Source organism: Boleophthalmus pectinirostris, unplaced genomic scaffold (genome assembly GCF_026225935.1).
Source record: "Boleophthalmus pectinirostris isolate CB_2022bp ecotype Guang Dong unplaced genomic scaffold, ASM2622593v1 HiC_scaffold_19, whole genome shotgun sequence".
Lineage (NCBI taxonomy): Eukaryota > Metazoa > Chordata > Actinopteri > Gobiiformes > Gobiidae > Boleophthalmus > Boleophthalmus pectinirostris.
In genome coordinates this window covers 3,791,041-3,803,444 of record NW_026571140.1, presented here as the reverse complement: position 1 = coordinate 3,803,444, position 12,404 = coordinate 3,791,041, and the positions used below count along the sequence as shown (strand labels likewise).

The 12,404-nt window shown below is 40.1% G+C and overlaps 1 protein-coding gene across 8 annotated transcripts in view; it reads left to right on the top strand.

Moving 5' to 3' along the window:
* myo9aa (myosin IXAa) overlaps window positions 1-12,404 on the top strand; it is a 297,586-nt gene that overhangs the window by 46,111 nt on the left and 239,071 nt on the right. For 7 of the 8 annotated variants that reach the window (XM_055155018.1, XM_055155017.1, XM_055155020.1 and 4 more), the window contains exon 1: window positions 7,933-7,997. The exons of the other annotated variant lie outside the window; for it this stretch is intronic. In XM_055155018.1, coding sequence (XP_055010993.1) covers window positions 7,948-7,997 — 50 coding nt within the window. In that variant the 5' untranslated portion in view covers window positions 7,933-7,947. Of the gene's footprint in view, window positions 1-7,932; window positions 7,998-12,404 lie in introns of those variants that run through there. 8 annotated transcript variants of the gene reach the window in all.

Here is a 12,404-nt window from a genome sequence, read left to right as displayed (position 1 = left end):
CAGATTAGGTGCACATTAAGACAGTAAAAACCAGCTACAGCGCCTTTTCAATGGATTTTTAGTAGGAAATGGAGAACCGGAGTTTCCACCGTTCTACAACATCTTCGCCGTTTTGCTCCGCTCGGGTTTCAGGAAGCCGTCATTGTCCCGTCTCCACTTCGACGCCGTGGACATTTTTGAAGACTTTAGTTTGTCTCTAGCTTGTCTGTCCATCCAGGCGCTGCCTCTGGCTCAGGTTGCAAAATCCGCCCCCACTTCCTCCTCATCTTCATCCATCAGAGGAGAGGCCTGGGCTTCACTTACTGCCCCCAAACCATGTCCCCGTCAGCCCCCCACACGGGCCCCTGCGTCTGAAAGGGTTGGAGTCGTAAGTCTTGCTCGAGGTGGGCTAAATTATGAGCTTAAAATGACAGCTCGGACTGCTCGTGTCACCGGTGAACATAATTAGACTTAAAAGAAGCTGCACCGGAGTTTCACCGTCTTCAAGAACGTGAGAAACAGTTTGTAGTTGTCCAAAGTTCTTCCTCACTTACCTTACGCATTCAGTCCAACCAGTTATTCACCACGATGAGTTTATAATAATCTTTTCACAACTTTCAGAGGCTGGAGTGGAGTTTGACATCACTACGACGTGACTACAAATAACATGCGAACAGTGCACTTTCTGAGTCTCGAACAAGAACACACTTTAGGACTGGACGCAGACTTAGCGGACTTATTTTGATCTCAGGTTTTCAATCCAGTCCGATCCAATCCACTTTATTTCTATAGCACATTTTAGAAACATGACAGTTTCCAAAGAGCTGCACAGAGAAATTAAGACAATAAAAGACAGTACATCATAAATCAGTAAATAAAATGACTGTATTTTCCGGGCTATAGGGCGCGCTCTTAAGCCTCCAACCCCATCAAATCTATCGGGAGTCCCAGCACGACTTCAGTAAACTACAAAACCGCATCACCCGCAGAACACGCAAACACACACGGAGCAGACAACAACCACGCAGCGACAAACACCCGCAGACACACTCATCACTCCACGCCGACGAGGAACGGAACGGACGAATGAACCGAAAAAGCGAGCGCAACGTGCCACTTCTAGACACGACTGAACAACTGAGTCACTGTGAACACGCCGACAATCCGTTGGTCCCAGACACACCCTCCCTACACGCCACAACTGAACAAAGCCCAGAGTCACCGTGAACGAACAAACAAACAAAACCACTCACCCATCACACTGTTGGGTTTCCTTTAAAGTCCCACGCGGTTTATTTGTGAAAAAAGTTTGAAAATAGCCCATTCTATGACAGTGCGCCTTATAATCCAAAGCGCCTAATAGTGCGGAAAATACAGTAAATAAAAGACACAAATCACCCGGTGCTTAAAGCCAAAGAGTAAAAGTGGGTCTTAAGACGAGACTTAAAACGCTTCACTGTGGGGGCTGTTTGGACTCGTTTTAGGCACCACGAGCTGGAGCTGGCTAGCCTGACCTCGCAGCTTAAGGATTATTCGCTCGATGGTAGGCGGGTACTTTTTAAATTTAACCAATCGCTGCTGTTTGGTCGTGACGTATGTAATGCGCCACTAACGGGGCTAACTGCTATATTAAGCTTTTCCCAAATCCTGTAGGAAGAAGGACAATAGTCTTTCCCCTTGAAAAAATTCACCAAACAGTCTCTTTGTTCCGGCTTTAAATCCTCGAACTCAGGAATCGTTGCCTTGGGAATCGTTGTCTGGCTATTCTCTGATTGGCTGGTGCTCGAACTCACACTTTTGGGATTCTTGCAAACCGTTTAGTGTATTTTGTTTCCTGACGTAGTCGCTGGAGAGAAATGAAACTGAGCGGAGATTCTAGGAGCTGGCCCTCGGACCTCAGAGCGCGTACTGTGGGGCCAGTCCATGCAAAACTCTAAAACAAACAATAAAATCTTAAAATCAATTCTAAGTCAAACAGGAATCCATTGCAAAGACGCGAGAATTGGTGTGATACGTTCTCGTTTTTTGGTTCCGGTTAAAAGTCGCACCATCGAATTCTGGACTAACTGCAGAAGGAAAAGTGTGTTTTGAGAGATGCCCGTGTAAAGTGCGTTGCAGTCGTCCAGACGTGATGAAACAAAAGCCTGCATGACCTGTTCAAAAAGATTAAAGGATAAAAAAGGTTTGGCTTTGGACAAAGGCTGTAAATGATTAAAAACTTGATATTAGGACGCCGTTTATCTGCGTATCAAATTTAAAATCACCGTCTAGCTTTTCGCAACTTTTACAGGACAGAGCGGAGTTTTGCCATCAACAATTAGCATGTTAACAGTGCACTTACTGATTGTCGTACAATAAAACACTTTTATAATTAGACACGGTGGACTTATTTTGACCTCAAGAGCTGCTTATCTACTGGAGCAGGACGCATTTTCTACATTTTGGTGACGTTTATTAATGTACTTCCTGCTTGGCAACAGATGAGACGTGCTCAGAGGTAATACCATAACTGTTACCTAGCAACCATAATGTTACCGAGGGTTAACCAGACCTGTCTAATCATACGTGTTGTGTAATTTAGACTAATAAAATGAATTGCATAACTTTTGTTCAATAATGGTTTACACTATTAGATAAATACCTTCCTTGCTCATAAATTGTTCAAGTATTTTTGTTGGAATTTTCTCTGCCGATGACACGTGTGTTGAATTCCGTTTCAGAACTCAGCACTACTTCCTGTATTTTTGTACTTTTCTCAACTCAAACTGTCTCTTAACTGATGCCAAACTATGATAAATATTAACCGCAGGTACGCTCCCTGACTAAAGCAAGTCAGAGTTAGAAAAACATGAAAACCTGCACTTTTAAAGGTCCTCAAAACATACAGGGAGTTGTTTTTTTTCATTCACATATTTGAGTAACTCTTTATTATTAGTCTTTTTCAATCCATGTATCATTTGTTCAATCGTTTTTCAAAATACAATCAAAAATAAGAACAATTTTCTTCCTTACTTGTCTCCAAAACCAAAATGGAAAAATGGATAACGATTTGTTTTTTTCAGTTTTTGATTTTGAATAATGAAAAAAACGGATTAATGCTGTCTCCAGTTTCGTCCAGTTTTGACGCTTACGGAGTGAACCCTGGACTGAACCCTGGACTGAACCCTGGACTGAACCCTGGACTGAACCCTGGACTGAACCCTGGACTGAACCCTGGACTGAACCCTGGACTAAACCAGGAGGACTAAACCAGGACTGAACCAGTCGTGGTTTAGTCGTGGTTTAGTCGTTTAGTCGTGGTTTAGTCGTGGTTTAGTCGTGGTTTAGTCGTGGTTTAGTCGTGGTTTAGTCCTGGTTTAGTCGTGGTTTAGACCTGGTTTAATTGAATCTTTATCTGTTTTTTCATTTTGGTTTTGGAGATAAATAATGAAGAAAATAGTTGTTTTTTCACTTTCTTATTCTTGGTTTTATTTTGAGAAACAAATAAACGCACGATACACACATTTTTTTCCATCCCCAAACCTCAAAATGCTCTGTTCCACCTTGTGATATCGTAAAGTAGTATTTTAAAAGTTAAGTTAGAGCTACGTTTTTACCTTTTGTCAGTAGAGATCGGCAAATCCAGGGCTGAAATCATCCAAATGATTAATTCAAAAGGTGTATGGAGTTTAAAAACACTGTGGAGCATTTCCTGTATTACCACATGATATCAGGGTTTGTATGTTAAACATGTGAATGAAGCAAAACACATCTCCAGGTCTGTTTCTGACAAGGAAACAACATAACACAGATCACAAAAATGGTGTAATATTGGCCCTTCATGTCGACTTTGTTAGCGCGTTGTTGTTATTTTAAACGCACACTGGAAAGATTGTAAAACTGTCTTGCTTTCCAGAACAGGCCACTGTCTCTGCGGAAACCTTTGCATTATTAAGAGCAATTTCCACAAACCTCAGAGCAGTGAAGGAGAAGACGCTGACTGCATTGTTGGCGTCCGGCCCCTCTGGTTTTCCATTGACCCAAATGAGCCTCAAAAATGGTCATTCTGTCGTGGCTTAAATACTGGGAGAGGCTGGAGCAGACTGCTGTGTGTGTCCTCATGTTACTTTAGCCACTCATTTACTCTCAGATTTTAATGTACAACTCAGCTGGAAATATGACTGAACTGTCCATGTGTGTGTGTGTACTGTGTGTGTGTTTGACTGTAGACATTCATAAATGAGGAATTATTGATCTCTGCAATCTCTGGGCAAGTTACTTTAAAACTGTAATGTGTTATTTATTACTTGTTACTGTCATTTTAAAGTAATTCATTACATTACAATATTAATGTATTTAAAATGTAAGGCATTACATGACTATTGCAGCACTTTTAAGTTACTCTCACCAAAATAACTGCGAAGATGCTGAACTTTTGTGCCCTATATGGACCGAACCAGGACTAAACCAGGTCTAAACCAGGACTAAACTAGGACCAAACCAGGACTAATCTTGGATTAGAACTTGGACTCTGGGTTCTCTCAGCGGCGGAACTAGAGTCTGTGGAACAGAGAGTCTGTAAGGCATGATTGGGCGTCAGCTGCAGTTCGCCTCGTGGAGTGTGGAGTTCTGTGTCGGTCCTTTTGATCGCGGTCACCTGACGGTCTACTCGGGCGCGTCTCTGGTACTTCACCCCTGCTGATATTGCGGTGATTTTAGCGAATTTGTATGAAGAAAAACCCACCAGTTCAATCCAGGTTAAAAATGTATTGTAACGCGCGTTACTGACATTTGTACTGAGTAAAATATTACTATTTTTTCCCTGTAATGCCACATTACTGCATTACAGCAAAAAGCAACACATTACAGTAATGCCTTACTTTTATAACACATTACTTCCAACACTGTTGGTTAACTGTTCCAGCAAATCAAACGCTCCCTTTCGATTGCTACATAAGTCGTCATTTGCTGGAATAAAAAGCACAGTGTTAAAGTTTTTGTAGATGTAGATTTGGTTACTGGGTACTTTATTTTATCATACATAAGTGTTTGTGTTGGAATTCGGTTTGAATCTCGAGCGTCTTCCCTACAGTTTCTATGTATGTGCAGAGTCTTAGGTGTGCCGTGAGCATCCTGATGAGTTGTAGCTGTTCTCCTGACAAGGTCAAAGCCTCCCCCGGGCAGGAGAGCCCCCCCCCCCCCCCCCCCCCCCCCCGGCTCACAGGAGCAGCACTGACCTGTCATTAGGAGTGAGTGTTTGCGGAACATGCAGCGTCTCGTCTGGCATGTCCACTTCCACACAAAGGTCTGACCTGTGGACGTGAACTGGGTCACAGCCACAGCAGATTCACCACCACCGTCCATTCATCTCAGGTTTTTAAGCCTGGTGTTCACAGCACAGTCAACATCAGCTCTACATGCTCTAAATCTCTGAATGTCACTGCACACTAGGGATGTAACAATAACCGAAATATCATGATATCATATCATCAAAGTTCTCACAATAATATCGTAGACCATCACAATATATCGAATTACAAGTCTCTTTGCTTAAATTAAGAGTTATGGTGCAGCAATAGACAGAGGGAACTACATAGACCATGATCCTTTGCTCCATTTCTGTGTAGACTACAAGAAAAAATAACAGTTCTAAACACTTTTAAGTCTTAGTTCTTTGGAATAAGTCTTGTCAAGGCATTTTAAGAGGAAAAAGTAGCATTTCACAGTTTTGTTGTGTATATCATGAAAATATCGTACAGAGACATTTGGATATTGTTACATCCCTAATCGTGAGCCTTCCCATCATATCATGAATTTTCCCACAATATCACAATAAATATCGTACTGAGGTTCATACCGTGACAATATCGTATCGTGAGACTTGGATATCGTTACATTCCTACTGCACACTGCATTGTTTGATAAAGATCGTTCTTTAGCCGCTCACTGTACGACCAGGATTCTAAAATAAATACTGTGCAGATATCAGTGCACGTATGATGGTTATAAATTTAATCTTGTGTCCTGGTCTCACTCTGAAACATACAGTGCACCATTTTGAGCTGCTATTCTTTTCCCCACCATCAGAAATTCTCTCAGGCTTTAAGTCATTTTATGTTGACCTTTTCCTGTAGCCGCTCATTGACAGGGATTTGTTTCTGTGGTGAACATGTTTGATTATTGCTTTCCACAATGACATCTCGGTGTTATTTGGCCGGGCAGTCAGTCCTTTCAACATTCTGTTCGAATCCAGAAGGGACTGGGATGATCTAACCACAGCTGCTAATTTGTCGCACGTGTCTATTGAAAATTCTCGTAACATTCGGAACAAAATGTGTAACTTCTTCTTTTACCTGAAATAAGTCATAGTTTGGTTCTTCGATTGTTGATTCAGTGAAAACTAGGGGTGTAACGATATTAAAAGTCTCACGATACGAACCTCACGGTACGATATTTATTGCGATATTTTGTGGAGGCAAAACTGTGAATATACTACTTTGCTCTTAAAATGCCTTGACAAGACTTAATCCAAAGAACTAAGACTTAAAAGTGTTATCTGCACTGAAATGGAGCAAAATATCATGGTCTATGTAGTTTCCTTTGTGTTTTTTTTTTTTTTTTTTTTAGGTATTGTTGCACCATAACTCTTAATTTAAGTAAAGAGACTTGTGATTCGATATATTGCGATGGTCCACGATATTATTTTGAGAACTCTGACGATACGATATCACAATATTTCGGTTATTGTTACATCCCTAGTGAAAACTGTTTCTCAGTCCTTTTATGTAGAGTTTTCTCCTTTCCCGGACAGTTTGGTCTTGATGTGAACGGAGCATACATCTCTCTGATTGGTTACTGTATTTTTCACACTATAGGGCTCTGGATTATAAGGCGCACTCTCATTGAATGGCCTATTTTCAAACTTTTTTCACATATAAACCACACCAGACTATAAGGCAGATTAAACAAAACACAACAGTTAGATAAGTTAGTCAAATTTTATTTAACACATTCACAATAACTCTCAACTTTGTTCAATTGTAACACATAAAAAATACTGTCTGAGATGCTAAATTGTTCACAATAAGTCATAATAGTTGAAACAGTTGGGCGAGTACGGTGTCCAGCACACCCACATCCCTCGTCATTATCCGAGTCAGTGTGGTTACTGTTCCCTGGCAGTTCAGTGATGATTCTGGTCTTGGTGAAAGCTCGGACCACAGTTGATACTGATCCTTAGTCCAGGCGTCCACGATCCGTTGGCAGATCGTGGCGTAAGTCGCTCGGTGCTGTCTCCCTGTCTTGGTGAATGTGTGTTCTCCTTCTCCCACACAGCTTGTACTTTCACTTTATAAACGCCTTGAGTTTAAAGTTGGCGTTGTGAGCGTGTCTCTTGACAGGTGCATTTTGATATTAAAAGGAATCACAGTATGTATTACTCCGCAATACTGTAATGCTGCAAGTGGTGCGGCTTTGTAGTTTACTAAAGTCGTACTAAGACACCCCAATAAATTCATATATAAGGCGCGCAGTTGTTTTTTGATGAAATTAAAGGCTTTTAAGTGTGCCCTAGAGTGCAGAAAATACGGTAATCCACCTGTCAATCACACCCTCTAAAATCAGGGAGACAGGACACAGCTCAAGCTCCGATCGTCTTTGTAAATTTTTATCAAAGCGTGTGCCTCTGGCTGGTCGGGTAACAACATTCTGGTTCTGCCTGTTCGTGGCTTCCAGCTTCCTGTTATCTGCGACGTTTTTTTCCAAACCATTTTCCATTACCCCTCGCAGCACAAACAAAAATCAAAGCCAAACCCTTCTATATGCTAAAAACGGGCTTTTTTCCACCAGCTGGCGCACATCTTGTTTTACAATAGACTCGTGTAAAAGCTTATGTGTCTGTTTTTAAGTCTGAAGTGTAATTTCCTCTTTCCATAACAGAGGGGGGGAGGGGTCCGCTCTGAAGTACACAATCCTAATAAAGCAGGGGAAATGAGAACGGCGCAGTGCTCCAACCGCCCCCTGGAGAAGGGCCGTATCAGGTAGTCCCGGTACATCTCCCACTAATGCTGCTTTATACGTGGACTCATCTGCTGCTCAAGTTCTCAAGACATTAGCAGAGGAGGACAATCGCAACACATGTTTTATATCCACAACAAGGTTTCTGGATGTTGTTAGCGTTGGGAGTGGCCGTGCTGTAGTGAGTTAAGAATTTTGAGCTGGAAGGTAGCCGGTTTGATTCTCTCAAAGCCGTGTTCGCTTTGTCCACTGTGGTCGTGAGGTTGTCTGCGATAAAAAGCCCAAATCATCTTGAGACTTGTTCACTTTGATGACACATGGCAAAAAAGGGGTCAAATGCAGTATGAAGTACAATGTTTACATGTAAAGTTTGCGGATAGCCTGATTTTTCTCGTCTTTAAAATGTCGTTGTGTTTTTCATGTTTTCAACCGTCTGCAGTGGTCCAACATTTTTCCCCACTTTCCTAAGGCATTCGTCATAATTATTCGCAGCGATGAGTTGACTTTTCAGTGGTCAACGGCCAGGGCAAGGTTCTGCAGTCACGGTAATGCTCACAGCGACTAGCGTGCTAACAGCATACTTCCTGACATTTTTGCTTTAGGAGCTGCTTTTATCAGAAATGTATGCAAGGACAAAACTACATGGAAAACTACCACATGGAAAAAAGAAAATCTGGTACAGCCTGTAGACCCTCTAGCTGCCGCATTCCAAACAGAAAGTGAGCATGGGGGCATTTACGGCTCCAACGACTCTGGCTCAGATTGACTTTATTGAAAAATTGTCACCGCTCTCTGTAACTGCTGCTGTCAGGCTCCTTATTTTGGTCTTAAAATGTTCATACTAACCCGATGTACATGATCCTGGGTTTTTTATTTCGCTGTTCTGACCGTAAATAATATGGTACTCGACTCCCTATACCTGCAAGTCTCGATGAGCTTCATTTGACTGGATCTGAATGCTATAGTTGACGTCACGGTCCCTTAGTGCACTTCTTTATACAGGCTGTGGTACTACCTGGGTAAAAGGGCATTGCGCATCTTTTCTGGTGGAGGGTCCATCACCTGCCTGTCTAGAATGTTCCATGGTAGATATTAAACCTGTCTATCTTAAGGGCGACAACTATGGGCTACATTACAGGTCAGATCTTTGGAGAGGCAACCCTATTCACAGAGAGAATTATTGTCTAGATACTAGATAGACATTGTGACGTTCCAGGCAAAGCGAGAACATCTCCATGGAGACAAGTCGGGTGACAACAAAAATTAATAAATCTCTTGGTGGACTATAAGAAAAGTTTGCAAATTTCTGGACTCAAAATCTATACGTACATTATCCTATAGTTTAATTTACCCTCATCTGTGTATTGTAAACAAAATATTATTGGTGCGAAAACGTTTTGTTCAAATCGCAGCTCATTCCATGCCACTAACATCGTCTGCGAATTTACTCATCAAACTGAACATTCTTAATATTTGTATTTGTATTTTTATGTATAAAATTCTGTAGAATACGACTACGATCCCTAAACATTTCATATTTTACTTTAAAACCAATGCAGAGATTCATACTCGATACAAAACTCGTCCGAATTGTAATTTTCATCCAAAATGTATCGCATGCAGAGCTCAGTTTTTCTTCGATCTAGAGGCGTAAAATTCTGGAGCAGTTTTCACATCTGGTCAGTGATGTTGTTTTAAAAGAGTTTGAGGAAATGTTTGATATTTCATGAAAGTGTTTGATAGAGATGTAGCGATATCCAAATCAGTCAATAAGATATTTTCACGATACGCATGTCACAGTACGATATTTATTGCGATATTTTGTGGAGAGGAATATGCTATTTTCCTTTTAAAACACCTTGACAGTCCTTTTGTCTCTCTTTTACTGTTATCATCCAAAGAACTAAGATTTAAAAGTGCTTAATAACATCATTTTGTCACACTGTCTGTGCTGAAATGAAGCAAAGGATCATGGTCTATGTAGTTCCCTTGGCTTTTTTAGTTAATGCTGCACCATAACAAAGAATTTAAGCAAAGAGAACTGTAATTCGATGTATTGTGATGGCCCACCATGATAATGTCAGACTTTGGACAATACAATATCACAATATTTCGGTTATTGTTACATCCCTAGTGTTTGATAATCCTTCAGTTGTGGATGTTGCATTGTGTTTTAATCCACATTTGAATGAAATGTTTTAAATCTAAAGTGTGTAAATGCCATTTTTTAGTAATGCACAGCTATAATGTTGAGATGAATGTATTCATTCATAAGGTGGAGGCTTTAATATGCACCCATTGGGGTTTTTTACCTCTTCCGGCACCTACTTTTTTATCTAATGTGCTTTTTTGTGCTGTTATATTATACTGCATGTATATAATACATTAACAAAATAAATAAATAAAGGAGCCTCCACCCAAAAAGTTGTGCAATGCCTCTTTACCCACATTTTGTATCTACTTAAAGTCCCGCTGCAGTGAAGTGTCTTTCTTTGCACATTGCTGCAGTGACAGTGACACAGTGTCCCTCCTCACGCTGACTTGATGACTTCACGTGTCAGAAAGCCGACCAAACTTGATCCTTCACTCGTCCACAACAATGGCAGCCATTGAAGAGGCTGACTCACATGATCAGACCTCTCCTTAGCTTCCTGTCACATGATCAGACCTCTCCTTGGCTTCCTGTCACAGGGAACCTCCAAAATGCCACTTGCAGTCCACACAAACACTATCATTTACTCCCAATGAGTAGAATACTGCACCAGAGCAACTACACGCTACTTCCTGTTTTCAGACAAATATAGCACTGTGAAAAATGTCACTTTTACTCCTGGCTAAATTTAGGGGGGTTAGTTTCAGTACAGTGGTTAATCTTGTGACCGCGATTACATTTGAGATTCAGTTTCCAATGGCAGTGCACAAACTCCATTTTGATACTAAGAAAAAGACATGATACTGGTCCTACAATGATAATTAAAATCACTCTTTATTTAGACAATAGAATGTGATTTTCAAATGTTAAATTCAAGTACTTTCTTTTATATTCCCATGTGGTCTTATACTAGGGTTGAGTACCATTAAGAAGTTGCACAGTAGTAGTAGTAGTAGTATTTGGTGATTTTGCAGCACTACAAAACAGAAACAAAAGAAAACAAATGTGACCAAAACTGAAGTAAAAAGTACTTCTAATGCCTAACCCTGTTGAACAATGACAGAATTCCAAGAAAGAAAAGCAGCGTCTGAACAGCAAGTTTGCATTTACACTTTTACTTACAATTTACTGTATATATGAGACAAAATATAAATTAAAACTAATTAAATTTAATGCATAATTCATTCCAGAACTCTATATCTTTCAAAATATAACACTTTATACTCAACACTCAGATTGTTCCATATACTAACGTGTCTAACAGAAATACAATCACTTTTTTCTTAGTTCTTGTGTTCATTTTGTTAAAAGATGGCATTTTTTCCCTTTTTTTTTCCATTTATGACAGACATGTCCAAACTATGGCCCGGGGGCCAAATGCAGCCCTCAGACAAATTTTCCTCAGCCCTCAGGCTTCCAGGTGAATTGGCCCAAATTACAAGGCATCAATTAGAAATAAAATTTTAACTGCAAGTTTTTTGAAAATCTACTTTGATAAAGGCTGATATTTAATATTTGTGTGTATGGTTTTAAGGATCTTAGTATGAATGAAGACTGATGGCTCATTCTAACGTGTTAAACATGCACATATTTAAATTATTCACTGTAGCCCTCTGCTTTGTCTGTGTTTAGATATGTGGCCCTTGATGAAAAAAGTTTGGACACTGGTTTATGGTCATACAAACTATTACTAAAGTTAACCAAGGCACAAAAGTTTTTCGAGGCCACATAGTCCATGATACGATACATATCTCGATACAGTGCTCTTTCTGTTTGATATGATATATTTCAAATCGATTCGATACAGTTCAATAAAAAATAAAGGCTAAATCATGGCTGTGATACTAAAAGTCTTTGCTAAACCACTTCTTGTGCAAAGTTCATATGAAACACAAACATTTTAAATCATGAAAACAGTCAAAATGTCAAATATGTCGCATAAACGAGTTTCCCTCCTCTGAACAAGCAACAAAACTGTGGCTGTAACAAAATAATTTAGTCAAATACCAAAAAATACTCTTGGTGATATATCGATACTGTATCATCACGATAACGATACAGCATATCGATATTTTGATATTTTTGCACATCCCTTGCTTCTACAGTGTTACTTTTTTTAAAAACCATCACTCAGATTGTTCCACACACTAACCCCTCGAACAGAAATACAATCACTTTTTCTTATCTTCATTTTTTTTTTTCCTGTTTATTTTTGTACAAACTAATACTAATGTTAATGAAGGCACAAAAGTTTATTGAGGCCACACAGGCCACGATA